Source organism: Botryllus schlosseri, chromosome 16 (genome assembly GCF_051294905.1).
Source record: "Botryllus schlosseri isolate E-star chromosome 16, Bs_hap1, whole genome shotgun sequence".
Taxonomy (NCBI): Eukaryota; Metazoa; Chordata; class Ascidiacea; order Stolidobranchia; family Styelidae; genus Botryllus; species Botryllus schlosseri.
In genome coordinates, this window is record NC_137251.1 from 11043852 (window position 1) to 11070706 (window position 26855).

At 39.8% G+C, this 26855-nt stretch overlaps 1 protein-coding gene and 2 long non-coding RNA genes across 4 annotated transcripts; 1 reads left to right on the forward strand and 2 right to left on the reverse strand.

Annotated features, from left to right (window-relative positions):
* Nucleotides 1-1449: 1449 nt before the first annotated feature.
* On the reverse strand, nt 1450-3599 carry LOC145458429 (uncharacterized). The gene is made up of 2 exons (XR_013921140.1): nt 3472-3599; nt 1450-1710 (listed from the first exon to the last, which is right to left on the reverse strand). It is a non-coding gene; the product is annotated as an uncharacterized LOC145458429 (long non-coding RNA).
* On the forward strand, nt 3430-25028 carry LOC145458420 (sodium/nucleoside cotransporter 1-like). 2 transcript variants are annotated; one of them, XM_080336783.1, is made up of 15 exons: nt 3430-3566; nt 11249-11400; nt 13096-13187; nt 13328-13517; nt 15620-15764; nt 16681-16872; nt 17000-17141; nt 19718-19863; nt 20458-20588; nt 20823-20991; nt 22182-22250; nt 23089-23305; nt 23609-23707; nt 24099-24207; nt 24501-25028. In XM_080336783.1, the coding sequence occupies exons 1-15, from the start codon at nt 3477-3479 to the stop codon at nt 24580-24582; spliced, it is 2025 nt and encodes a 674-aa protein (XP_080192909.1). In that variant the 5' UTR covers nt 3430-3476; the 3' UTR covers nt 24583-25028. The 2 variants fall into 2 exon arrangements, with proteins under 2 accessions (XP_080192909.1, XP_080192910.1); XM_080336784.1 differs by lacking the exon at nt 3430-3566 and adding an exon at nt 10185-10319.
* LOC145458430 (uncharacterized) lies at nt 16685-17971 on the reverse strand. Its single transcript, XR_013921141.1, has 2 exons — nt 17865-17971; nt 16685-17168 (listed from the first exon to the last, which is right to left on the reverse strand). It is a non-coding gene; the product is annotated as an uncharacterized LOC145458430 (long non-coding RNA).
* Nucleotides 25029-26855: the final 1827 nt, after the last annotated feature.

The window sequence follows — 26855 nt, forward strand, 5'->3', positions numbered from 1 at the left end:
GTAATACTTTTTGCATGAGTGATCTTCATGGTAAAGCAAAGTACGATGAACACCATTAAATGACCATGAAGTCCGTGAACAATGTGAATAGAACTGTATATTATTATATAAGTATTTTCTGAATCGATATTTTAATTTTTGTTTCTCTCCCTCTCAGTATATGTGCTCTTAGAACTCCAACGATAGTTTTCAACATAACCCATTGGGATCCATAATTTTAACCGTCACACTCCTTCTCGTTCTCATTATATGTAAGATTTAGGTGATATGCACAGGTTTAGCGTGTATGCAATGTAAAAAGTCACAATATTCTTGGATTCGTAGAACACCTAAAAATTCCAAGGACACTCCAATTCACCCGGAGTAAAGATGAGAAACAACTATACAATCGATGTGAGTTCAAATTGCTTAGCGTGAGGGTTATTTACTGCGGAGTCGGAACTGTAGATGCTTGCTGTACACGACAGTTTGGGTAAGATCCTGTCAAAGAGTTAAGTAAATACATTGTGTGCTGTCTAAAGCTGGTGAGTATACACATGCCATGCAAACATTGAGTATGAATTGGTGATCCAATAAACCCTCAGCCTGCGTTGTAACTGTACAAAGGAGTAGGTGAGACTGAATTAGCAACAGTAATTTCATGCTGCTACCGCGGTGGTTTGATGGTTGGAAATAGCGATAGGGATTACCGATCGCAGAAAATGATTGGAAAACGGGACCAGGCTTTTTCCGAATTAACATCGCGGTATCCAGGGAGATGTTGCAGTCAGTAGGGTCATTCGCTCATATCAAACTTTCGCAATATTATTTAGAAGTTGTGTTTTTAGAGTGGTATATCGATGGCATGAAGTGAAAGTGTGATTTGGACAAGCATATAGATGCATTGTAGTCCTACCAAAACGTGAAATATTATCAATATGCGTCGTAAGCAGACATCAGCAAAGAACAGTGAAATTGACTGAAGAGTGATTAGTATGAATAAGCTATACACTGCACCTTTATCGCGTTGACGTTATAAAAAGTACACTACAACCTGTTAGTGGCGTTGTGACGCATGATTTTGAAATTTTAGCAGTTCTATTTTCAGGTATAGGCTGTGCGTCATTGCGAGTGCTTTCACGATTTTGACGTAGGATGACTCAGATCATTTTATAGTTTCAACTCTTCAAGCCCGCATATATTTGAAGATAAACTTCTAAAAACTGGTGTGCAGTGCCCATGTCTGGTTTTCGAATGATTATGGACTGTGACAACAGTGAAAAATGAAAATCTTCATTGCGCGACATCGTCTTGCAAATTGATGATTCACGTTTCTGTATCCCGTAGGCCTAGCCTCACTCAGTCACGTATTTGGTTTTCACTTGAGTGTGCACTGTGCAATGTGCAAGTGACGGGATCCTCCTCTTTGTTCGCTAAGCGTTGTTTTGCCTTCACACACATCAAATAACATCTGATTGTCGGTATGCGAAGTTGTTGCTTGACCGCAAACTCGCCAGATATATATTTACCACAATAAATGTCCACATAGGTCAGCATATATAAAAGACTGTAAGTGCATACTATAGGTTTGCCCGCATTGGTGATATCGTTTTCGAGCACAGTTGGTCAATCCATCTTCAACAGCACGAGAGTACGCGGTTCTAGTGTCGGCTGCAGCATGTTTGAAGTGTCGGAAGTTTATCAGAGATCTTCCGCCCCTGCGTCGCTGTTCTTAAGAAGACAGTAACCATGTTAGGCCTGGTGGACGTTTTGATAGGTATACAGTACACATGGTCGTTTTGACATCTTGCTATAGGAAGATATATATCTGTTCACTAAACGTCAGTGTGTGCTGTGTATCGCATTGAACACTGAGCGTCTTGTCGGATGAAAATGGTGACCGTCGATTGCATTGTATTATCAGTAGGGCAAGTTTTTGCAACTTTTGCAACTTTTTTTTACAGCTTCCCACAGCTTTCTAGATACTCAGAATCTATGTAGAATTATGTTTTAAGCTGTTTGGAGGGATTTAAAAGTGCAACTTTTTGCAACTTTTCTCTATTTTTCAAACCAATTTTTACTGCAACTTTTATCGAATATTGCGTCAAAATGTAAAGGAGTGATTTAAAAAATGCTATGAACTAGTTCTAGTATGGTTCTATTCTCTTTGATTTGCATAAGAAAGAGCTATATGATGGGCTAGCTGCATCTCACGGTGTTATCTATGACACAATGGCTTGCTAGTAAGAAGTCCAACTACCCCTGCCAAAGCACGACAGTGTCCGATCAATATGTAAATAGATCGCTTTAGTAATTCTGTCGTTTAAATTTGAGATAGTTTCCCATTTCACGGACGCCCAGGCGAGACCGCCGAAAATTACATTTTCACGGAGTCACCTAATTCAGGCTATTGATTTGGTTAAAGTCACCAAGAATGATTTTTCCGCAACATCTTGGGTCAAGTTTGCAGACCTAGGGGGTTTGGGGTGAGCTACTTGACTTGTTTTAGGGGAGGGGGTTATCGCTATGTTGTTTGGCTTTTTGGGGTGAAATTATTCCTGCATTGCGTAATTTTCTTGCTGTGTACCAGGAAAAAATATCATTTTTGGCGGTCTCGCCAGAATGTCCGTGAAATGGCAAAGACAACAAATTTGACATCTCTGCAGGAACTAGGTTATACCACAGAACCTTTCGAGTATCTCACATCCTACTAATTCAACAAAATTTATGAATGCAACTTTTTACTGCAACTTTTGTCAAAATTAAATGCAACTTTCTCCCGATTTCAGTGCAACAAAAACTTGCCCTAATTATCAGCCATGTGTTTCCTAGTGGAAGATGACAAAATCGATAAACAACATTTTCTAGTAACGAGAATACACGGGCGTATAGACTTGAGAAATCAACTTAGATGGTGTAGATATTTGACACGTGTAAACCAACATACAATCGTGCTGCAACTGTCTAAATCCCATAAACGATCCGATCAATGCTTGACGAAATGCGGTATGCTATACGTTAATTGCTAAACGATAGACTATATGGAGGGGGTCTTCATCATTGTGGCCAAAGATTTACTGCGATCTCATGAGTAGCAATCTGGCTTTATTTTCGAGCGGATATCGCATTTCGCGCGCGCGAAAGAGCATCTTGTCTGCAACTGACAGTATCGGTTCGATGATTCCAGAAAATGTTATCGACACGAGTGTATGGGTGATGTGTTTCGTGCGCGTGAACCCGTCCACTCGGAAATAATCGTGAATCACATTTTCTAATATCGTCCTACCGCAGCGTTCGCCAAAAAACACCTTCCGTATAAGTGTTAATGCGCCCGAAAACAGCACGTCAGCGTAAGAAATTATTTGTCATCAGAGTGCGTTCTATCTGACATATATCGTTCCTTCATTCTGTTTCTGTCGTCTAGTTAATGCTTAACCTGCTGCTGCTTAGAATTACTACCAAGTGGATGCGGCGTGCTTAAAGTCCACTTACTCAAGATGGCTGCTACAACGTCCTTCTCCGTCGAGGATCCAGTACGGGCGCAAAATGTCGAGGAGATCAATGGTTGCGAAAACCCAGCATTAGAGGTTAGAGATACGCTATTGGTTCATAAGATAGACGGTGGCAGATTATAATCGATCGATAATTATCGCTGCATAATGATAGTTTACTTCACGTGCCGGTAACCAGAGTGTCTTTGCTGTTGACTAGGGATGGTGTGAACGTGAGGTTCACGTTCGCGTTCTGTATGTGAACCTTGGAAATTTAGAGGATCACGTTCACAAACGAACCTTGGTAGGTTCTGCTCTGTGAACCTTTTTCATATATGATCATTGATCATTGGTTTTATTAGCAATTTTATCAGTTCAATACACCACAAAATGCGATACAATGAGAGAGGTTCACACCATCCCTACTGTTGACCACAACACATCGTTTCGAAATTATGATAAACATTCCTATGCATTAGTAGGTCTCTACAAGAAAGTCGCACACAGATTTTATGGGGGTAGCGACGATCGGTTTTGGGTCTATCATATCTTTTTGCTAGTGAAATCTGTGGCATCTTTCTTCCAATTGAAACTGACATAAGATTTAGATTGCATTGTATGATTGATTTCAATGATCAGTGCAGTATACACATTACTGTCAAACTATTTTATTCTATAGCTCGTAGAAACACTGACGCTATACTGCTGGTCAGTACTCAGAATTATCAATTACTAGAAAAGTTGCAACACTTCTGCCCGTCCACAAAACCAAGGACTCAAAATACAATGAAAGCCGTTGATAATACGAGACCGGCGTTATTGAAAGCGCGACTGCGAATTTTGAATTTGATAACGGCGTGGCAAAAGTCAGACCTCAGAATTACTGAAGCAAGATGGCAATGTCGTTAATTCGTTTTTTGCGTATATTCAATCAATTCATTCGCTGTGTCCGCGTCAACTTTTGCACTCTAGCGTTTCCGTTGCCAGGTAACTGTGCGTCTCTCCAAATCCCTGTCTGAATAACCAAGGTGATCATGACCATGAATTGTGAGTTAGCGACCAGTATAAATAGAATCGGTTAAAAGCGTGGTACAGTTGCATACATCTCGTGCCACAAATGTACTTGTGTGCGTATAGATCAGCAATTTGGAGAAATTGGCCTATCAAAGTCAGTCGGCTTTATGCCTTCACGCAGGAGAACTATTTGCCGTTGATAGCATCCTAGATTTTCGTGGCATAACGACGGATGTTGCCCGACAACAGGACATGTTCGATACAACGACGTTCATTTCCGTATAGATATTACGCACACCTGCAGAAATATGAATTCTTTTAGGTACAGTACCAGCTCCCAAGAAGACCAATCAATAGTAATAGTTTAGCTGCGGACAGAATCAAATCGCTATGCTAAGTACGACTTTTTCGTGTGAAAAATATAGGTGATAGTTGAACTCTGAGGCAGATGGTTTAAGAAAATTCTACATTCGCAAACTATCATACAGAAAAACATTTTAGACGATTGTGCATCATCTATCAATCGCTTTGTTTTATTGTGAAGTTGTTGCATAATTGCATAAGAAGTTGCATAATTGCAGTTTTAGTATGCTAGTCACGTAACGGTCTGAGCAAGCGACCCGGAGAAAGCCTGCGAGCGAGTATAAGTACATCATGGTACCGTGTGTTTCGCAATCTTCACCATTAACGCTTTTTCAATATCACAATATTTGACATATTGTTTCTACGGACTAGGTAGGATACTGTCAAAAACTTTCAAATAACTTGAGGTACTTCTTTTCAGGCCAGCGGTCCGCTCTTCCGACAAGCTCTATCAGGGGCGTCAAACACACATGCCAATTTCATTGTTTGAGCATAAAGTTGCAGCTAGAATAGAACCTCTGTGATCTGTAATATTATATGTTGTATATTAGGCTTCATAAATAAAGCATTCCATTGAATGAACGTCGAGTAGCTATAATGGAGGTTGACCTACCATGCGAACCTATACTCTAAGTTAAGGCCAGTGCTTTTCAACGAATGGGATGGTGCGTACTTGTGCGGATGAAACAAATTCTAGTGCGGATGAAAAAAATTCTAGTGCGGATGACAAGTGCGAATGAGTGTGGATAAAAATCCGGATGAGTGCGGATGAAAATCGTAAATAATTGTTACTTTTTTGACGAGGAATAATTCAAATGAACCTAACGGAAAATTCAAATGCAGTGTCTCCCTAACTTTTGTCGCTGCGATGCAATGGTAATAACTTGTGTGACTTACGACGCGCCACTTATCGTAGGTTTTTCAATAACTTTGTATCGCACCAGCCGTAATGAATTAATATTTGCGCACCTTACTTATTACGTAATGAAAATTCTGATTCAAAAGCGGGTGTAGTGGCAGGCATAGAGCTCATCACTCCGTCTGAGCCAGCGACGCGCGGGAAAAAAATGACGTACAATTGACTTCCTGTTTTCTTTCTCGGAAAATAATCATCATATTTCCGTACTAACGGCTCAATGAGCAAGGGGCACAAAGATAGTATATAGTGAACACTATCATTACAGGCCCGCATTTGCTCTAACTCAAATTTTCCCCTTAAGGGTTCTTAGAGCATGTGTCGCAAAGGGTTTAATTTTGGGTCGCCACAGCATTAGAGCGATATTTATGCAATATTTGTTGAATTTCTTGCAAAAATATTTCTTCGCGCTTTGCGCGATATCCTGTGAATAGTTTTTGCATATCCAAGGTCACTGTCGTGGGTACATAGTAGCCAATATGCCAGACACACAGAAAATATAGCTTGATTATGAAAATTTGCCGACCGTATTGTATTACACAAATTGGTTTGAATTCATGATAAGATTTGTCCGAGGGGCCTCTCTGGAAAACACCGTCAAAGACAGTTTAGATGCTTTAGTTTAGGGGTGAGCAACGAGCGGGTGCGGGCAATGAGACACATCCATTATGAGGCCCACCTCTGCGTCGAGACTCGAGACACATGAAAACGTGAAGTTTTGGCCTACATACCGCTAGACAAGTGCGGTCCCACAAAAATCGGCGGCGACAAAACCAAAAATGACCGTCGCTAGCTGGCAAAAACTTTCGATTGATATGCTCGGTCGTCGAAATGGTCGTCAATCGAGCGATCAGTCAGAAGCATTACAACAAACTAGTGGGTTTTGCACCCCTCCGACGAACTGGAGCCTCCAACACTTTTGTGTCGTACTCTTGAAAACGATTGCTGTTTAGCAAGCATTTTTCACTTGGTGAAAATACACTGTATTTTGGATAGGCGCTAGATGGTTCTTGTAAAGATCTTGCCATCCGAGCACTGGCAGTTCTTGTACAGAACCCAACACTTGTTTGGCCGGAAAGGGTTTTAGTGCACTATAGTTGAAATCAAAACGAGGGAAAAGAGTTGTCTTTTTAATGAGACACTTGAACTACTTGTTGCACATCTGAACAAAATATTGTTACGTATCTCCATTTTCTTTTTGTATAACAATTTTCGGTTGGTTTGTGCGGATGAATTTATTTTTGCAAAAAAGTGAGGATGGTGCTCAAAAGTGTTGAAAAGCACTGCCTAAGGCAGGGGTGGGCTAACTTTGTAGCACGCGGGTCGCATTCAACATTTGAATTCAATCGCCGACCACACTATATAAAATTGGGATATCAAGCTAAAATTCAATATTGTTATTTGACTATAGAATAGTGACCGGAAACAAGAAAATAATATATATGTATTTGTATATTTAAAACAAACCAAACATTGATTTGGTGGTAACGAACACGTGTCAGAAACATTGGCGAGAATTTATAAGTCGGTTGTCCCGATTCTTAGAACTGGATGTGAATTTGAGTCTGTGAGGAGCGATTTATTCACAGAATTGCTGATTGTAATTTTGGTTCAACTTCAGGACACACAATGCTGACAGCATAATAACCATGTTACCTTTAACTACACTTCTACAATATATAAAATGTTATTAAAAGAAATACGTCTTCACATGCAAAGAACGAATCTATCTAACACACTCGCAAAATCGATTTCCAAGTACAGTACAAAAAGTAATAAACTTGCTCGTGCTGCCAATCTAAAATCACACTCTTGGTCCGAATTAAGTCATTTACGTTTCACTTTCTGTGATGTTTAACAATTGCAACCTTTCAAAATGCATGAGCCGCGAGATCGGGATATCGCGCCACCAATAAAATATAAAATGTTATGTTTAGAATATAATATATCATTATTATGTTTAAATATATTAAGGAAACGTTTAATCAAGTATCCACAGTAACATGATTTTAGTACGCATTTTATCAATATTTTTACGTTTTTGAGGCTTTCGCGGGCCGTATTTTGCCCATCCCTGGCCTAAGGCGAATAAAAGATACAATACATTACCGGCATATTGGGATAATAGCTGAATTATTTAGATAACGCCATTGAGGAGTGAAAGATTTAAACCAGTATTTCCCAAGGTGGGCGATATCGCCATCTGGAATGAGATTTTAAGAGGAATGGGGTGTTAGGGACACAAAAATGTAGTAAGGGGACGATATGGGGCGACAATTTATAACGTTCACTCAATTTTGTTTAATTAACAGTTTGGTTTCTTGCAAAGATGAATTTATAGTCGATGGAAGTTGATAAAGTGTCCCGATTCATCCCCGCCCGTGAAATGAAAAAGAGATCAAGTCTAGAAAATTTACTTCACATTAAACCAATTGAACTTGTTTGATGAATTTTCACAACATGTCAACTCGTTTTTGAAGTGCACCACAAAACTATATCTCACTCGAAAATATGACGTAGAGAAGTAGTATCAAAAGTGGTCAAAGTAGTCAGCGTTGCTACTCAAGTAGAAAATGGAAAGATATAATCTTGAATTTCTATTCAATTTCAAGAAGGAGTAGCAATTTACAAGACATGTTAAAAGTATATGTAGAAATGGATAGCCTGGAAACTAACCAGTTAGTAGTTACAAAACGTGGATTTGATCCCGGGTTCAGAGGTGGCTTCCTTCGAAAGACCAAGATGAATCCTCACCAGTAGCGCAAAATGACTTGAGAAAACAACAAGAAATAGGTGCAGTCCTCGAAAATACATTCAACAGTTACCGTGATGGGTATTTCACGCTCTTCTTATAACGATTTCATTCATAAAAGTTACGCAAACTTATCACAAAACAACTTTCTACTTTTCAAAATCCGAATTGTAAAACCAAGTAGTTTCGCCTGAAACCTGTTCAAGTGGAAATGAAAGTAAGCTGAAATCGCTTAAAAGTAGTGCAAATAGGTAAGACTTACTTGGTTGTCCGAAAAAAAGTGGAAGTGCTTCGTTTCGAACCAGCTTCGAGAAAGCTACTTGAGTAAATGAAACAATTAGATGAATACTACTTCAGTGTTACAGCAAGGATAGGATAGGACGTAGGATAGGACTACACAAAGTAGAAGTACTTCGTTACTGATTGCCTCTGGGTTGTAGGAGGCGATAAAGATATGTCGAGCTTGATAAGAGGTCGATTAGTCGAAAAGGTCTGGGAACCAATGATCTAAATGCAACGTGCAAAGGTAAAAAATACGTCAATGAAAAACAGTTTTTTTCGATGAATGAATGACTTCACAGCTTGTGAATCACAAGGGGCCCGGCTAGTATTTCCGCATTGTATATTTGAGGGTGAACTTACCGATGGAATAGGAGTTTCTTGCTTGGTGTGGTGATTTTAGAGTTCCACTCGTGGCAATATTCTTACGAATGCTATTACATACGGACATGTACAATATATATTGAACATGAAAAATTGCGATGAAGGGTATCTTTTGGTATATGATCTTGTATGAGTAACGTTACGAGCTGTCATTACACGGACTATTATACATACACAATGCGGATACCGGTATGCATTGTCTCGTTTGAAAGACCCTTGTATACGCTATGCGCTTCAATAGTTTAGCCAGCAGATATTCACGGGTTATGCCACATTTCGACAGTCGGCGCCGCACAGATGCGTCCGCCGCAAGCGTGCGAGATCAGTATCTATTCTGGGATTTCCCTGAATAGGAAACACTCTGTGTTCAATGTAGTGGAAGGAAGCTGTCAACTACTTGGCACTGGCAGTATCATTTGATTTTTGGTGTTGGAAATGATTTGTTTGGCTATTTCAACTCAATGGTTTTGTTCGCCATGGCATATTCACTATAATTATTTAAGCCTGGCCTGGCTGCATTCGTTGACAAAGTTGTCTCGATGACATCCGTGAAGAGGCGTGGGTTCGTTTTCGTGGGTTCGAATTCCGGTATTAGTAAAATAGCGCTTTACATTGCCAGCGTACTCTCCTCCAGTATGAAGCATATTTTAACACGCTTCGCTATTTTGAGAATCTGACAATCCAATTATGTTGAGGTGTGCTTTCAATCCGCAATGTTGGGTTTGCAGAATTCAACTTAATGTTACAGGATGAAAGAAGTATAATAAAAATAACACTAATAATACTAAACTTTAACAGCGCCAGTATAGACCATCATTTCATTGTTGGTGAGCATGCTACGCAATGCTGCCGCTGGCAATAAAAGTAAACATCGGAATAAAAGGAAGCAATAAGAGTGGAAATGTGAGGTAGATCTAGAATCAAAGTTAATAGATCGCAATATGGCAATGGGTTTGTTTGCTTCCCGCTTTCGGTTTAGCGTAGGCTTTGGCGGTTTCGCATAAACCGTGATTCTCACAGACAGGCGAACTTCTTTCTACTTTCGAAGGTCATAGCCATACGAGTATATACGTATAACTTATAAGGTAAATGTCACATCGGCGAGCCGGGAAGAATGGACAGAATGTCGGAAATGAAGCTGGTTTGTTGTAGCCTCATATCTTTTACGAAATGTGTCGAATCTACGTAGCTTAGTAACAATGATTTGGAAATAGAATACATATATATCTATCGTTTTAGCGAATAGCAAAATGAGAAACAGATATCGCACACTTACTAACGTCGAAACTCTATAGACCTACCCAATCGCATAAACTCATACAATGAAACGATTGGCGTGTAGTTGAACACATGGGTGATGTGAACTATGTCGACTATCTGTATAACTTTCTCAGTATCCGGTTTATTGTCAAGCTCAACGAGTCACTGTTTTATAATGGAAGAACTATATAGACCACGCAAATTCGCGTCCACCTTCTAGTTCCGGATTAAGATTACTCGAAAACCATGTGACGGTTGCATTCGAAATCCGAAGCTGCTCTGCAGAACGTTCGCTACCAATACATACACACTGCAACAACCGCAGATTAACTCGAAAATAGGGGCTATGAAGAAAGAATCTACTACCAAATGTGGGTGCTTCTACGCGAATACGGAAAATCTGGGTTAAACTGGTGTGCCGTGCTTTTGTTTGAGACCACGCTCTTTCTGCTTGCTTCAATTTAAAACTAACTAATACTTATCCGAGTTGAAAGATAGTTGTATTGGCACTAAGCCTTCGATGTAGCATTTATAGGAGCAATATCGTATTCCAATGGCGTTCTATTGACAACGATATCTTCCGGTATGTCGTAAAATCCGCTCCGTACACCTTTAGTCTCTCTGCAATGGCTCTCAATTTAACCTGTATGTTTGAACTCAAACGCGACTAGGTTATGGCATTCAGTTTTAATGAACCTCGATCTTCAGAAAAAAATAGCGAGTCCGATGTGAATTATAGTGCCAGTGCAATGAGATTATTGCATAGTATTTTCTGAATGCTACTGTTACTATAGTTTGCTACAATTCTAGATGGAAAATGGCGACGGCAGAGACGACCAGAAACAAGCATGGACAGATAAGGAAAGCGAAATGCGCCAATCTGAGAAAACGGATGCTCCCGGCGAACCGAGAGCTCTGCAAATTGGCGATGATCTTGAGATTCATGAAAACAAAGTAGTAAGGTAGGGTTTAACCTTTGTTCTACGCCAATCATTAATGACCATCCCACGTGTGAGTCTTTTGCGGTTCTAACTGCAAGAATGTGGTATTAACGGTGTTCCACGCAGAAATCATTTCTAGTGTTAGTGAATCATCGAGTTTAATAACGAATAGGCGTGAAAATGAGATGTCTCTTTGCCTCTTCAGGCAGCACCGGTAGCAGATAACCCGATACTAGGATTATTCCATGGTCATTTTTATTAAGAACGGGACATTTGCTCAATATTCCAACACGTGTTTTAGCCCTCTCGTCGATCGTGACCCTATATCAATCGCCTAATAAATGCTTTGAGTAAAGTTACATCCGTATCGTATAAGCTATAATTCCAATTCCGGCAGAACCTTTTTGTGACCGACTCGTGTCTTGTAATTCGAATATTCGGCCATCTGCAGCCCATCAGGAATCGCGAAACGCTAAACCACATTTGCGTTCTAAATTCTTACTACTGGGGTTGCATTTAAAACAAAAAACAATTTAAAACAAACTTGTTTAAAACTTGGCCCTTGTCTAAAACATGTTTGTAATGTTTTTTTATTTTAATATTTTATCCATTACGTCATGAATATTTAGTTGTGACGTCACAGCGAAATTTCATTGACAATTGAAAATGCAAGGTCAACATGACTTGTCTTAAACGGACCAAAAACTATATTTGATCAGAACTACATCGTCATGCAGCATTTTGCTGTCGGCCGTCATCATCATCCTCAGAACATCCATTCCGACGACAATTTCGCTGGTTACAACCATTCCGTATCGTATACGTCGACTATATCGGGTACAAATCGTTCTCAGGCTCATAATACATGTTATTTCGAAAGTATTTACACAATTATGCATATCCATATCCATGCACATAATTATGCAACTAAAAAAAACACAATTTTGTTTTTTTGAAAGGCATTTGTTTAAAACACTGTTTAAAACATTTGTTTTAAATGCAACCCTACTTACCACGGACATACACAGTTCTATGAAAGTCAAAGCAAGTATCTCGAGATTATTGCCTTTGTAAAATGAAACCATGCTATAGGTCTTTTGCCACAACATCAATATCAAAGTATGCTCTGCCACGACGAGGGATTTGCAAATAGTCGGCAAGTTCGTGACTAACGCAAGACGACTAATGACACTATAAATAGGTGCATTATTTGTGGATATTTATTCATCGTGATACGAGGGCTATTTCACATAGTTTTTATGACGTGTTCAGGTTCACTCATAAGATGATGAAAACGCATCACAAAAGTACTTATACTTTCAAAAAACGATAGTAATGTTTCGTACAAACTGATCAAGTAGAAGTGGCAGAAATCTAAAAACCGAACGACTTGAGATAGTGGAGCAAAACCTACTTGAGCACTCATATCTAAACCAGTAGTACGTCGTCACTGATCACCTGTTACTTGTGGTATTCATTATGCTTCTCGACTAAAATAGTCATTTACACCTGGCCTGTATTCTTTATTTGATTCCGTATATTCAAACTTTTAACACAGCCCACTTCTATAGGCTTCTTTAAAACGCCGCTTGGGCTGATCAGAGCCAGGTAAACATCCAACACTTCTGGAGTCGACCTCAGTCGGACACGAACCCGTAACCCATTGTTGTTGCAGCTGTGGACCATACTACTGACGACTGATATTTACTGTTACAGGGCGATTGTAAAGCCTGTTGACAAGACCGGGATATTCTGCAAACAGAACTCCGGGATCATTGAGAAGATAGTGCTTGTATTACTGATACTTTGTGAGTTTACTGTGCTTGTCAAGGCCTACGCCTTGGTCTATATCTCTCTGTATGAAATTAATGCTCATTATTATATCTTAATACTGTATGTGTACGATTATTCCATCGATTACAGCATTATCTTTTCAATTTCATTTCAGTCTACATCGGATTCATGATCGCTGCCTTGATCATCGATTTTGAAAGAGCGGTGGCTCTTCTTGTCATATTTTGCTTGGTGCTAGTTTTTCAACTATATGCGTTCGTGCGCGATCACTGGGGAGACGATGTCTGGGAGGTGTGCGAGCCTGCGTATGAAGCAATCGCAAGAAACATGTATTGGCTGAAATGGTAACTGACTTGCAGTGCCGTGCTATTTTAGGAGTGCTCTTTGCTGTATATCGGCGATATTGATGACAGAATGCTACTAGGGCTGGGCACAACGATTAGATTATACTTTAATCCGAGTCGAATATCAATTGCAATGATTAGAGTCAAGTATAGTAAGAGTATATTTTCTTTCAAATAAGGTATTCATACAGTCTTGGGCGATCTAGTTTTGATACTTTCTTCCCAACATGGAACCCTTGAAACCCTCGATAGGTCGTATCATAGCGACCAGAATATATAGCACAATGCTACGAATATAAATGGAAGCGACATTTCTGCGATCAGCTCGCAGTGTGCTCATAAATCGCGATGAAATCATCATAATCAGGAAGAACACAATTATTTTTAAGGGTGTGTAACTGGCATTATCTTCCTTGTGGCCAAAATAGGTGCATATTTGAATTTTCGAATTCATTCGGACGGCTATGTGGTCATAATTTGCGGTACTCGAAGACTCCGCTCGGCTGCGGCATCGAATTAGTCGGGTACATGAATTTGTCCAGCTCTAATTTCATAGATGCTCACTGCTTATGCAAGTAGCGACGGATTCCTAGTTTCAGAAAGAATATATCATTATTGAATACAAATATGAAGCTTAACAATGCCACTATAATTTGTGTTATCTTATTGGGCTAAGGTTGTAGTACATAGTTGAAGTTTTGAAAGCTCTAAGGATCGGCTAAATCAGCGGGTTATGCTTGACATTTGTCAGATGCTTGCATCAAAATGTATTCACTTGCGAGTGTTGTCAAAGTCCTTGATGGTGATGCAGAAAAGAGGTGTAAAAGTAAGCACATACTATGCTGAACAGGATATGTCAAAGTCCTTAATAATCGCGCAGAAAAGGGGTGTAAAGGTAGGCACAGGCAATGCTGCATAGTGTATAGCATGCAGCATAGTTTGTACATCATATCAAGCATAGTCTGTGCTTGCATTTAAACCTCGTTTCTGCGGCATCATTAGGGACTTTGAAAACACTTACAAGTGAATTCAATTTGCTGTAAACATCTAATGAGTGCCAAGCCTAACCGTTTGATTCAGCCGATCCCTAGAGCATTCAAAACTTCAATTATGTTCTGAGCCCAATAAGATCACACAAATTATAGTGTCATTGTTAAGCTTTATCTTTGCATTCAATAATGATATAGCCTTTCTGAAACTAGCAATCCGTCGGTATTTGCATAAGCGCCTATGCTTTCCCTCGTTGAAAACAAGGCATATAGGCTACGGCGGTTTCCTTCACAAAAAAGCGATCATGCTTTAGACGTTTTTGTGAAGCAGCTGTTGTTTGTTCATCATGTATTTCGTACCTCAACATACCTTGAATCAATCCTAAATCATTATCTGTCAACCTACATAAAATGCGCTTTCAGAATCGCCGCCGGTAGCAGACTCCTTGATCACCTACACAGCAAGCTGCTGCTGTCGTGGTCATTAAAGCATAGCGGATTAGCCAATCAAGAGCCGTGGTTTCGTGATTGCTAGTGTTCTCGCCGTTCTATGGTCGGTGGCACGCCCATTCTTCGGCAGCTACTTTCAAACGCTTTGCACGAAATCTTAACGGCCTTCCTGTGAGCTTCTTTCAGGCTTAGTGTCGTTTTTCATCAATAATCTATAGAATAAGACATTACAACGGAAGATTCGTAAGATTTTCCAAATTATGGACAACCCTAATGCTCATGGTATATAGCAGATCTCGTTTTGCATTGATAAAATTTCTTCAGCCCAACTTGCGTTCAAAGTAATATATATGGATATAATTTCCTAACCACGAGGGATAAATAGATCTAAATTTGATTACACTTAAATATATCTGTGACTCAAGAAATTTGAATTAATTGATTTTATATTATATCCTATCATCCATGCCGAGAACAACCTCACTTCACACTATTGCCGTTTTTCGTTTGCATACATACTTACCATTTACCAAATAGATGGCTTGTCAGGATAAATCGAAATAGTGTGGCATACGCGTCGGAGGATTTTTGACAAGATTTTTCAATTATACCATTGCATTTACTAAGAGTCACCCGCAATTCGAAATCAAACATATTTTTTAGGATAGCCATTGTGATCCTCCTCGCGTTATTGGCTGTGTTCATCGCCTTGGATGTCTCCAAACGGCCACAGCAGTTGATATCTCTCCTCGGATATATCGTATTCGTATTTTTCCTCTGGATCGTAGGATCAAAGTATCCTGAAAAGGTAACATAATCTTAGGAAAAAGATGAAAATATGCGGTGCTGAAATATAAAATCAAATAGAAAACTAGGCTGCTCGTAATTTATTGAACAATTGTCCGAAATTCTCGGCAATCTGTCGTCTTGGTAATTGTGGAAGCTATGTATCGATGTATGATTGAAACACTTTTCGGAATACATCTACTATATATGATATGCTTTTATTTTTTCCTACTCCAATTACACGGATTGTTGCGGACACAATGAAAAACGACACTTGGGCATACGACACGTGGACATGTGACTTTAAAACCCCAAACCTAATCCCAACCTTAATCCGCATGTCATCATGGCTTATGCTCATTGCTCATATGTCCACGGACCGACCCGCTACATAGGCTATATCAGGGGTTCCCAACCTAGACCATGACCCCTAGGAGGACGTGAACCGTTTTCAAATCTACTCCCGTATACAACTGTACCGACTAGTTTGTCTTAGTTTTTCAAATGGATGAAACAACCGGGAGCCATTGATTTTTTTTAATTTTCAAAGGGAGGCGCGGTGTAAAAAATATTGGCTATGCAGGCTATTCACGCCATTCATAAGAGAAACCTAACTTTAACAATCGATGATCAACAAGATAGGGTATATCATTCGATATCCAGGGCGACACACAAATAGAAAAATTATCGCCAGTAAGAATTCAGTCGCAGTGACGGAACGATGCTGACCTATACATACTCGTGAGTTTTTATTCAGCAGGGAGAGCCTTGTTATCATTTGAAGGTTGCTATAAAGGTAAGTATACCTACCCAGGTAGATTGGTCAAACTCAACCTTTCAACCAAATCTCCCGTTCACACGTACTCGGAAGCTTCCATATCGTACAATCCTTACCTATCACGAATGACAACTGACTTGTGACTCGGTTCCTTGTATAGGTGCGATGGCGGCCGGTATTTTGGGGGTTTGGTATTCAAATCGTTCTAGCAGCGCTCATTCTTCGCGTGGAAGCAGTTTTTAATTTCTTCAACTGGCTAGGAGAGTTCGCCCAGACGTTTCTCGATTATGTTACTGACGGCAGCATTTTTCTGTTCGGGGACCTGTACTACCAGCATTTTTTTGCATTCAAGGTAAGAAGATGTTTGAAATGTACTTGTGCCTCCATTTCCGCTTGGATAAATATATGGAGTATCGCATCAATCCACTGAAATTGCCACAATTGATGTTATGTGTCATCAATTTCACATGTCTCTGTAGGTTCTTCCTATCATCATCTACTTCAGCGCATTTATCTCGGTTATGTACTATCTTGGAGCGATGCAGTGGCTAATATTTAAAATCGCTTGGCTCATGCAATTCTCACTCGGAACATCAGGAACCGAATCGATGTGTGCTGCCGGTATGACTTTCATTCACCGATATCATTCTATCGCATCGACCTAGGGGTCTTCAAAAATGACTTTTTTTCTCAAATAGTACTGGCTACTTGATAAAATTGTTAGGTTACCTAATTTAAGCCTACACATCAAATTTGGTTCAATTCCAATCAGTAGCCGCATTTCTACAGGAGAAGAAAGTTTCTATTTATTGTATAAAAATAAATTAATAAAAAATTTGAAAAATTTCTGTTCACCCCATAAACGTGTTAGGTTGTCTACAGAAACGATGTTCACCAAATCTGGTTGAATTCCATCCAGTGGAATCGGAGTCATTGCCGTCGAAAAATTTGGATTTGAATAAAATAGTATTTACGGTGGACACCACAATAATAAATAATTAAAGAATTGGTCACCGTAAATACTATTTTATTCATAATCAAAATTTTTCGACGGCAATAACTCCGCTTCCACTGGTTGGAATTGAACCAAATTTGGTGAACATCGTTTCTATAGACAACCTAACACTTTCATGGGGCGAACAGAAAATTTTCAAATTTTTTGTTATTTATTTTTATATAATAAATAAAAACTTTCTTCTCCAGTAGCAATGCGGCTACTGGTTGGAATTGAACCAAATTTGGTGTATAGGCTTGAATTCGGTAACCTAACAATTTTATCAAGTAGCCAGTACGATTTGAGAGAAAAAAAAGTCATTTTTGAAGACCCCTAATCGACACCGATACAAGGGCGATACTAGTGGGTGAAACGATATTCTTAACCCAAAGTCATTTCCAATATCAATTACGGCATCATTTCATTCGTATTTTCATTCGCATTTCAATATCTAATCCAGTGGTTCTCAACCGCCGGTCCGCGGACCGGTGCCGGTCCGCGACGACATTCCTGCCGGTCTGCGAGGAGTATTACAATTTTATACTTTAATTTCAAGATGCAATGTTGAAGGCTTGTCCTTTGATGAAATAAATAAAACATCTAATTTTAAACTGATTTAAAACTTCGTGAGGTAACATTAGGGCTAGAAACATGTCCTATTTGACTTAAAGTACAAGACGTTTCATTTGACGACATGCGAGCGATAAATACAGAACAGACACGAGCTCACTCATCGCTAAGCAGCGCAGTTTGATCATTGGTTTTCGATTCATTTATTTTGTGCAGGACCGTAACTGGGGCACACCAAACCGCCCAATTGGAGAGGGGCCGAGCTTGAAAAGGGCATAAAATTATTTCGCAAACGAGTATAAATCATAGCGTTTTATTTGAAACTTTTTCCAACATTTTTCAATTTGTTTTCGGGCTTTTCACGATTTAGTGTCCCTAAATGTCTTGCTTATTAGGTGCCCTTCTCCGAGAAATACGCATGATTTATAGGCATTTCGGCGTCATCCATTGCCGCACCAGGACGTATCCACACATAATGAAGTTTAGGTTAACATATGGCACTCCGAAATTTGGGCCTAAAATTCGACCGCGAGAAAAGCGCTTCAGTCGTGAATGATCGAAAATTGTCGCCATTGTCGCGATAAGCTATACGTAAACTATCTGCTTACGGTGAGTAGAATGGATATGATCACAAGCACAGGTGAAAACATCCACCCAAGTGTAGGGTCTTGGGGAGAAGCCCCCGGAAGTTTGGCTTATCGCCCTGTGGGGGCCCCAAGATCAACCTTTTGGGGGTGGGCGGACGAAGTGCTTTTTCGGCCCGGATTTGCGGATGGCCGGTATAGCTGCTGTAATGTGTTTTCTTGCGGCACGCACTGTATTCGCTGTTGCCGGGGTAGCCTGCGTCTGGTGGCAGTGGGCAATGAGCAAGGTAGCACGACAAGGTGTTTGGTTCGACTCCGGTACGCTTCTTCTCTTGATACTGTCGGTCGGTATTGAGTTGGCGTGGCCATTTAAACCCACGGCTTTTGGCGTGAAAGACTGTAAACGACTCTCAGCGGTGGCACGTGTATCTGGATAAGGCAATTTTACCTCGATTTGGCAGACTCACTACCACAAAATCACATGGATGCCATCATGGATATTATTATATATACGATCAGAACCCTTCAAATGCCACTCTCTAGCATCATATAATTGCCAAAAACGGTTGTATACTTTACATTTTGGCTTCATTTCAATTTTGACAGTTCACCGGTCCGCCAGACATTTTTTGAAATTTTACCGGTCCGCGAGGCGAAAAAGGTTGAGAACCACTGATCTAATCTGCAGCGTTTCACCCTTTCTATCAAATATGGATCCGGTAGCCCTATCTCAAAACATGCTGACCATTTCAATTTACTGAAGCGATCTTCCGATTTTTGTGAATCGGTTGTAAACATGCGGGGCTCATCTTGATCGCTGTAACATAGGTAATATATCTATAACTGGAGTATCATACGTCCGATATATGTTACGATTACGATAATGAAAAAGAAGGTTTAAAGCTTTCATATAAAATGGACTAATATTCAAACCGCATTACTGCTGTGTTATTCGTGTTGAAGATGCTCGACAAAGCAACGATCAACAAGTGATCACACACGACAAATACTGCCTTTCAATTATTAATCCTCACTATGCCGTTTCCAAGGCAACATATTCGTCGGACAGACCGAATCGCCATTGCTGATTCGTCCATACATTAAAGACGTCACTACATCGGAACTGTTTGCTATTATGACTGCTGGATTCGGAACAATCGCCGGCAGTGTCTTGGGTGCTTACCTTGGTTTTGGTGTAAGTTTGATAAAACGTTTCCTTTTAGTAGACTAACATGCCACTTGTTGAATTATTTTTCATTCGATCATTATATTCCATCATACTGAAATTTACGTAAAATCTGATCATCCGAAGAAACATTACGACGGTTGACCAACGTTATACGCTTTCTTCCCAACTAAATTTGGCAAGTCTACCCTCATATATATTCGGGTGTTCGAGACTGTTTTAGCATGATATAGGACTGTTGTAGACAACTTGGTTACAGTTAGTTCACTTCACCTTCACGGTAACTACCGCTCGATTGAGTCATTTGGGGTAGGCCTATACAGGAAGAGCCGTGATATCAAATATTCCACTGACTTTCCATGCCTGGATTGTAAATATTATGAGAATAATTTTTTCATGAATGTTGTTTCACAGGTATCATGATTGCGGACAAATATGCAAATAACAAATATGACAATATAATCGTCTAGCTTTGTAACTAGTTATTATTGTGTAATAAACCTTTACTAACTTTCGAAATTGTGTATCGCCAATACTATCGTGGACTGTATTTCTTTGCATAAGCTAAGATATGTAACTAAACTTAATCACAACCTGTTTCAGATCAGAGCTGTTTACGTCATTACTGCTTGCGTCATGGCAGCACCTTGCGCCCTAGCATTGGCGAAATTAATGTATCCAGAGACAAAGGTTTCCAAATTCAGAACATTGGACGGACTGGCCCTTGACCCGCCGTAAGTTATCGTCTAGGTACATTAAAAGTTGCCCGCAAGTAATAAAGTTGCCATTTATTGTCAATATGACATTCCATGATGTCGATCGCGGATCTGAATCTCGCAGATCATGGCTGTCGGCGAATCACTTTTGATCGCGATAGTAATAGTAATCTAAAAAAATGTGATGGAAATATGTAACCGACAACTCTGATCTGATGAGGTGATTCTCTAATTGCTTAAAACAACTTGAAGGGATCAGAGAAACATCGTCGAAGCAGCATTCGTTGGGGCGTCCGCAGCGATTCCTTTGGTTCTAAATATCGCTGCCAATCTGATCGCTTTCATATCTCTACTGGCTGCTTTGAATGGATTCCTGGGCTGGTACGGAGGATTGGTTGACTATGGAGAGTTAAGCTTCGAGGTACGTTTTACAAGCTCTCGATATTTTATTTATCACAAGTTTCACATATTAAAAGAGTAGACCATTTTCTTATCCGCAAGTACAATTTTGTGTACAGCAGGGGTGGCCAACCTTTTTGCAATTCACGGCCGCATTTCGACTACTCATGTAGCCTACGGCCGCATTCCAGGGCATAGTCGTAATGAACGAGATGGACGCCAAATACCCATGTTAAGGTCTCATGTCCATTTCCGGTGAACTCCGGACTAACCTATTTAATGATATACAGGGTTACTATACGCACCGAAATCTCTAGTGGTCACTGGTAATGTTAAGGGACTGTTTATAAATTTTTAGATTCCCTTATGAATTTCGTCATTAATATTAGTGGTTTTACATATTGCTATTTACCCTTTCACAGCGATCAGATTCGCCGGTATAGAGTTGATGCAGCGGGTGTTTTCGAAATTTAGGGCAAGTTATAAAATATGATGCATCTTCTTGTTATTAGTTACTTTGTTACATGTTGCTATTTCTTGACCTCCAATCAGGATTTTCGGTATAATGAGGAGCACACGATTCCGAGTTGGAATTGCCATATGAGGCGCATCATTTTCCTCTGCTGTTCGCATCTGCATTGTGGGGCTATGATTGCAACGGGAGCCACTACGAAAATTGAAGTCATTGAAGAAATATCAAGATTAATTAAAATATTTCAAAAAATCGGGAGTCAATTCATTAAATTCAAATTGCATGTCAACGGCCGCCAACACATACTAATTGAATTACGTGTCCACGGCCGCACAAATTTCCCTTTACGGCTGCAGGTTGGCCACCCCAGGTGTATAGGGTCGCGAATTAAAATTGCCGCCAGGACAAACTGCTAGGGGTGGTATGCTACACCCCAAAAAGGTTCCAGTTCTCGTGAACATCGAACGAACGCTTATGAAAGGTTCTCTACGAACATGTCTCGAAGCTTGACAATGCTAATTCCGAACCTAACGTAAATTTGTACAATACTTCAAGAACCAATCAGTATCGGTGATACGATTGGGTTTTAATTTATGATGCGCTTCTATCAATGGCAGCTATGCAATATCTGCAGTATACAGCAGATGATGTGCGAGTGTGCAATACGTGGAATGCTAGCGGTTTAGCGAATGAAATTATCGTTTTTAAATTCTATTCCTCATCCATGTTCCAATTTTCAGTTAATCTGCTCGTACGTGTTCATGCCTATAACTTTTCTGATGGGAATAGAATGGGTTGATTGCTTCAAGGTAAGTGATTTTGATTAGGCCTATCACACGATCTGCAGAAATAAATTCCTGCTTATTGCGTACCGTTTTCCGCATACCGGCCGCTTTTAAATGTGATACTTTTATCTTATACGAACCGGATTAGGTGATTGTAGTCTGACAGAAAGTGAGCATATACATCATATAACATGCCCAGAGAAAAACTTGAATTACATACATGATTACAAAACCTGGAAAAAGTGTCAGGTGTAGGGTTGTGTTTAAAACAAGGCCCTTGCTTGAAACATGTCTTACTCTGTTTTTTTTTAATTTTTAAGCCATGACGTCACGGATATTCAATTGTGACGTCAAAGTGGATCGATATTCACAATTGAAAATATAGGGTAAATATAGCTCCTTTGACGAAATCGGCTTCCAACCCCTGTCATATACGGACAAAAAATAATATTTAAACAGGAGTGGGACTACATCCTCTTGCAGCATTTTTACGGTCGGCGGTCATCATCATCAGAACATTTCATGCCGTACCAAAGATCTATACATACGTACTATAGCTGTTGAACCGACTATTTCGAGGGTTCCAATCATCCTATATCGTATTCGTCGGTTATATCGGTTGGTAATTGTCCGTAGGCTCATACAACATGTTTTGGAAAGTATTTACACAATTATGGCATGATTATACAACTCAAAATAAACACAATTTTGTTATTTTAAAAAGGCCTTTGTTTTAAATGCGACCCTAATGTGTTTCTCTACAATAGTCCATCACCAGTACCAGAGCATATATATATATATATATAAATTAGATGTTATATTTACTAGTTGCTATATCATGTGTGGTTGTTTTGTTTCTAAGTGCGCTGAGCTTCTGGGGACCAAGATCTTTCTAAACGAATTCATTGCATATGAGGAGCTGGCCCGTTTGATAGTAAATAAGAACAACGGAACCTATCAAAAGGAGGATGGCGACGGTAATGTTAATTGGCTCAACGAAAAGTCGGAAGCCATCATCACTTATGCTCTCTGTGGTTTTGCGAATGTCGGATCGCTTGGGATTATGCTCGGCGGATTGGGTGAGCAACACTTCAGATGTGTTTTACCGAATCATAGATATATCACTCCACACAGATGGGGATTGGTTCATCTATCTCATCATTAATGCTTGCGCGTAGTGGTTTCTTTGCTTGTTTTGTCGTATTCATGGTGTTTGTCGACTACTATGGTCATTTTACCAGGCGGATGGCGGTTATCACCGGGGGTGCGCGTAGTGGTTAGTTTCTAGGTTTGGAGATTTCATCCCGGAAACAATATGTCTGTGTCTTTTGAATCTGATGAGTTGATGTGACTTGGTAGCAATCCTTTTCTAATGTGCACAGGCGCAATGTGTCCGGAAAGGCAAAAGGAAATGGCGAAGATTGTTATCAGAGCGTTATTTGCTGGGATTTTTGTGAGCATACTCAATGCAAGTATTTCAGGTTAGTACATACTATATGATGTATAAGTAGCTCTTGTAATCTCACTCATCTCACTCACACACGGTATGAAACATGATCACAAAATGCATGTATTTATAGGACAATAAGTATGTAAGGTTATAATAAAGTGACATAAAAGTCGTGTTGCGCGACTTTCGCCGTCTTCCATATGGTAAGGATTCATTTCGACCGTAAACTACCCTGCAGACTTGCTTTTGATAGAAACTCATATGTGTCAAGTTTGAAATCCGTTCAAAACACCCAAATCTGAATCATATGGCATGATTCCAGTTTTCGATACCGGCTTTAATACCAATGACGATGGATCATTTATAAGCCTATAGGCCTACTCTACAATACCAGTTATTATAAACCGCATCCTAAATCGCAGGCTTTTTCTATCTGCCGGCTCCGGATTGCGAAAAAATTTACACATTTCCAGAATGGGAGGGAACGGTTGAAGATAGCAGTCTTTATATCTGCTGTGAAAACACAACCAGGTAAATTCTGCTGCAGCATCAAGTGGTATTTTAGAAATCGGTGCCATTCACAGATACAAGCTTGGTTTCCCTTCGATCTCGTATAATATGTGCTACCGAACTCTTAAATAGCCACTAGTCCTTAACCAGCTACCACGAGGGAGTTTGGTGATTCTCTGTAGCTTCATTATTCGATCGGCCGGTCAGCTCATATCCTACACGTATATGGTCGCGCCAATATTCACAGTACCCAGCTAAATTGACGAGTTGCACCAATTACACTCAGATAACTAATGACGTTATTAATCTTTCAGCAACGGAAATGCATCAACGGCTGAATATCAAAGATGTTGTGACTTTGATTGGAGTACCACGGAGTATACTCTCACCTGTTAAATGTTATATAGAATATATCTTATCCAAGCGTCCGAAGTCTAATTCATACTTTGGACGATAGACGCTCCTGCGCTACACGTGGAATTACCAGCGTGGTTAAGCATCGAATGATACATGTATAACTCCACGCTCCATATGTAGTTTTACCATCGGAAATTTTATACTGCCGCATGACTTCTCATTCAGTATATTGTTCGTATATAGAATTATATGTACCGTTGGTATATGCTGGAAGGATCGCGGGGATGATGTCAAATATTCAATGACTTCAAGAACATATGTAGTCCGTTCGCGCATCGCGATAATTAACATACGGAAACTTGTGAACTCGAAATTGAATAATTTCTGTTTTCGTTTCGTGTTGAGAAGAAAAATCTGCCAAATCGATTCAGAATTTATCATATTTTATACTAAACATCGTGAAAATATGCTGCTGGACAGATGTATTCTTCTGTTGCATACTGGAATTGTTATGGGAATATGTGAACAGACAGAATACAGCGTGCTACAACAGGTGGTAGGCTATATATACGTAAACAGAAAAGGGTTCACTCCTGGGATATATTGCCATAAATATTGCTGCTTCTGGTTCGTTTTCACGTAATAAGATTGGTGTGAAAGAAACACATTGCTCCAGAAAGTGCCGACGATAATATGACTTTCGCCCAATGCTATACCGTGAACATCAGCGAAATACGCGAATTTTGTTGTATACAGTGTGGAGAGGAATACAGGGGATTGCCACTGCTTGAATAATCATCATCGTCGCTCTATGCTATCCGAAACAAGGGTTTCCCGATTGATTGGGTTAGTTTTTGTGTTCGCAAATACAACAGGATAGTTTGTCGATGCAAAGATCTCAGTATTGATACACTTACCTTCGTATATTTGCTGTCAGAGGAAACAACTTGAACTAAACGCACAGTATAGCCAGCTCCATCGCTACCAGTCGAATCCAGCAGTCCTATGTTCCAGCCAGAATTGTCCGTCAGTTATTTTCTGCTTATACTGTCCGCCGGGATAGGTATTGTGAACGGTTTTCTCGTAGTTTTTGGTTTTGTGAGATTTCGTCTCAATATAATCTCTACTAAACCAGGTAGACATGCTATGGCCGATATAAATGACATATAACAGGCTACTACAACTTCGATCAGTCTACATCCGTCTTTTCAAGTGTATACCTCTTATGTAAGCGTATCTTGTTTCATATGAAAATCAAGTAAAAATTTTAAAAATTAGCCGATATTAGCAGTAGACAATAGATTTTTGCAATGTAAAAACCGGTGACGTCAAAGCACAAACGCCATTTTTAGTAAACGCGCAAAGTTCACTTTCACAAATTGTTTCATCAAACCAAGTTTTATGTGCAGCGATGGAATGATGATCTTGTCTCCGGCAACTAAAGGTTCATTTATGATGTTAGCTTCACCTACTCTCATGGAATCTCTAGGTGGCCACTCTTTCTTCACCCAGAGATTAGTGCATGGTCGGCTATCCCACAAGCAGATATAGCATGGCTATTTTGTACATTCACTGCGCTGGCCAAGCAACACATTTACCATTTTCAAGTCTACACAGATTAAACATTGGTGAGAGTCATAATCCAGTTTCTGCAATATCGATTTAAGGGGGCACTCCTAGTTAGAAATGAATTTTACAGGTGTTCACGTATATGGTCATATCTCCTACAAGGTAGATGCAAGCTCCATGATCCATATATTGTTTGAAAGGGCAGGAAATTTCCTTTCCGAATATGGCCTTTACATTCAACCATAGGCATACCCCCCAAGGGGACAAGAACTCAAAAAGATATGTAAATTTTCACCCCCCCCCCCCCCCCCCCCCCGTTCACCAAAATCCTAAAAAGTCGAAATGCTCTAGATATATTCTATTCAAAATTGGTGGAGGGATAGTACAGACATATATCTACAATCCCATGGAGGGATTTTCAAAAAAACGTTTCGTAACAAAATTTATGAAATTTTTGGCAGCGAACCCTAAATTTAGGCTTTTTTGCAACATTTATTCCTCTATAAAAATCTCCACGGAAAAAAATTTGAGAAAGCGCTCCATCGGATTATTCTATATGCCCAAACCATCATTCGTGCAAAATTTCAGATGAATCGGATAAGCAGGTGCAGAGAAGATAGAATTTGTTGGCAGAAAAAGTAAGTTTTGAGAAAAACGCGTTTAAAGGGGCACTGCGCCCAAAAAATGATGTGGTCTTAAATTGAAGGGCAAAACGAAAAAAAAATTTTGGCCGCAGCCGTTTT

Excerpts from the sequence above, each read along its gene's own strand:
- LOC145458420 (XM_080336783.1), top strand. The coding sequence starts at position 3,477 with ATGGCTGCTACAACGTCCTTCTCCGTCGAGGATCCAGTACGGGCGCAA. Across the intron at positions 13,518-15,619 it reads AACATGTATTGGCTGAAATG|GATAGCCATTGTGATCCTCC; the intron begins GTAACTGACTTG and ends CATATTTTTTAG. Across the intron at positions 23,708-24,098 it reads ACTCAATGCAAGTATTTCAG|GCTTTTTCTATCTGCCGGCT; the intron begins GTTAGTACATAC and ends CCTAAATCGCAG.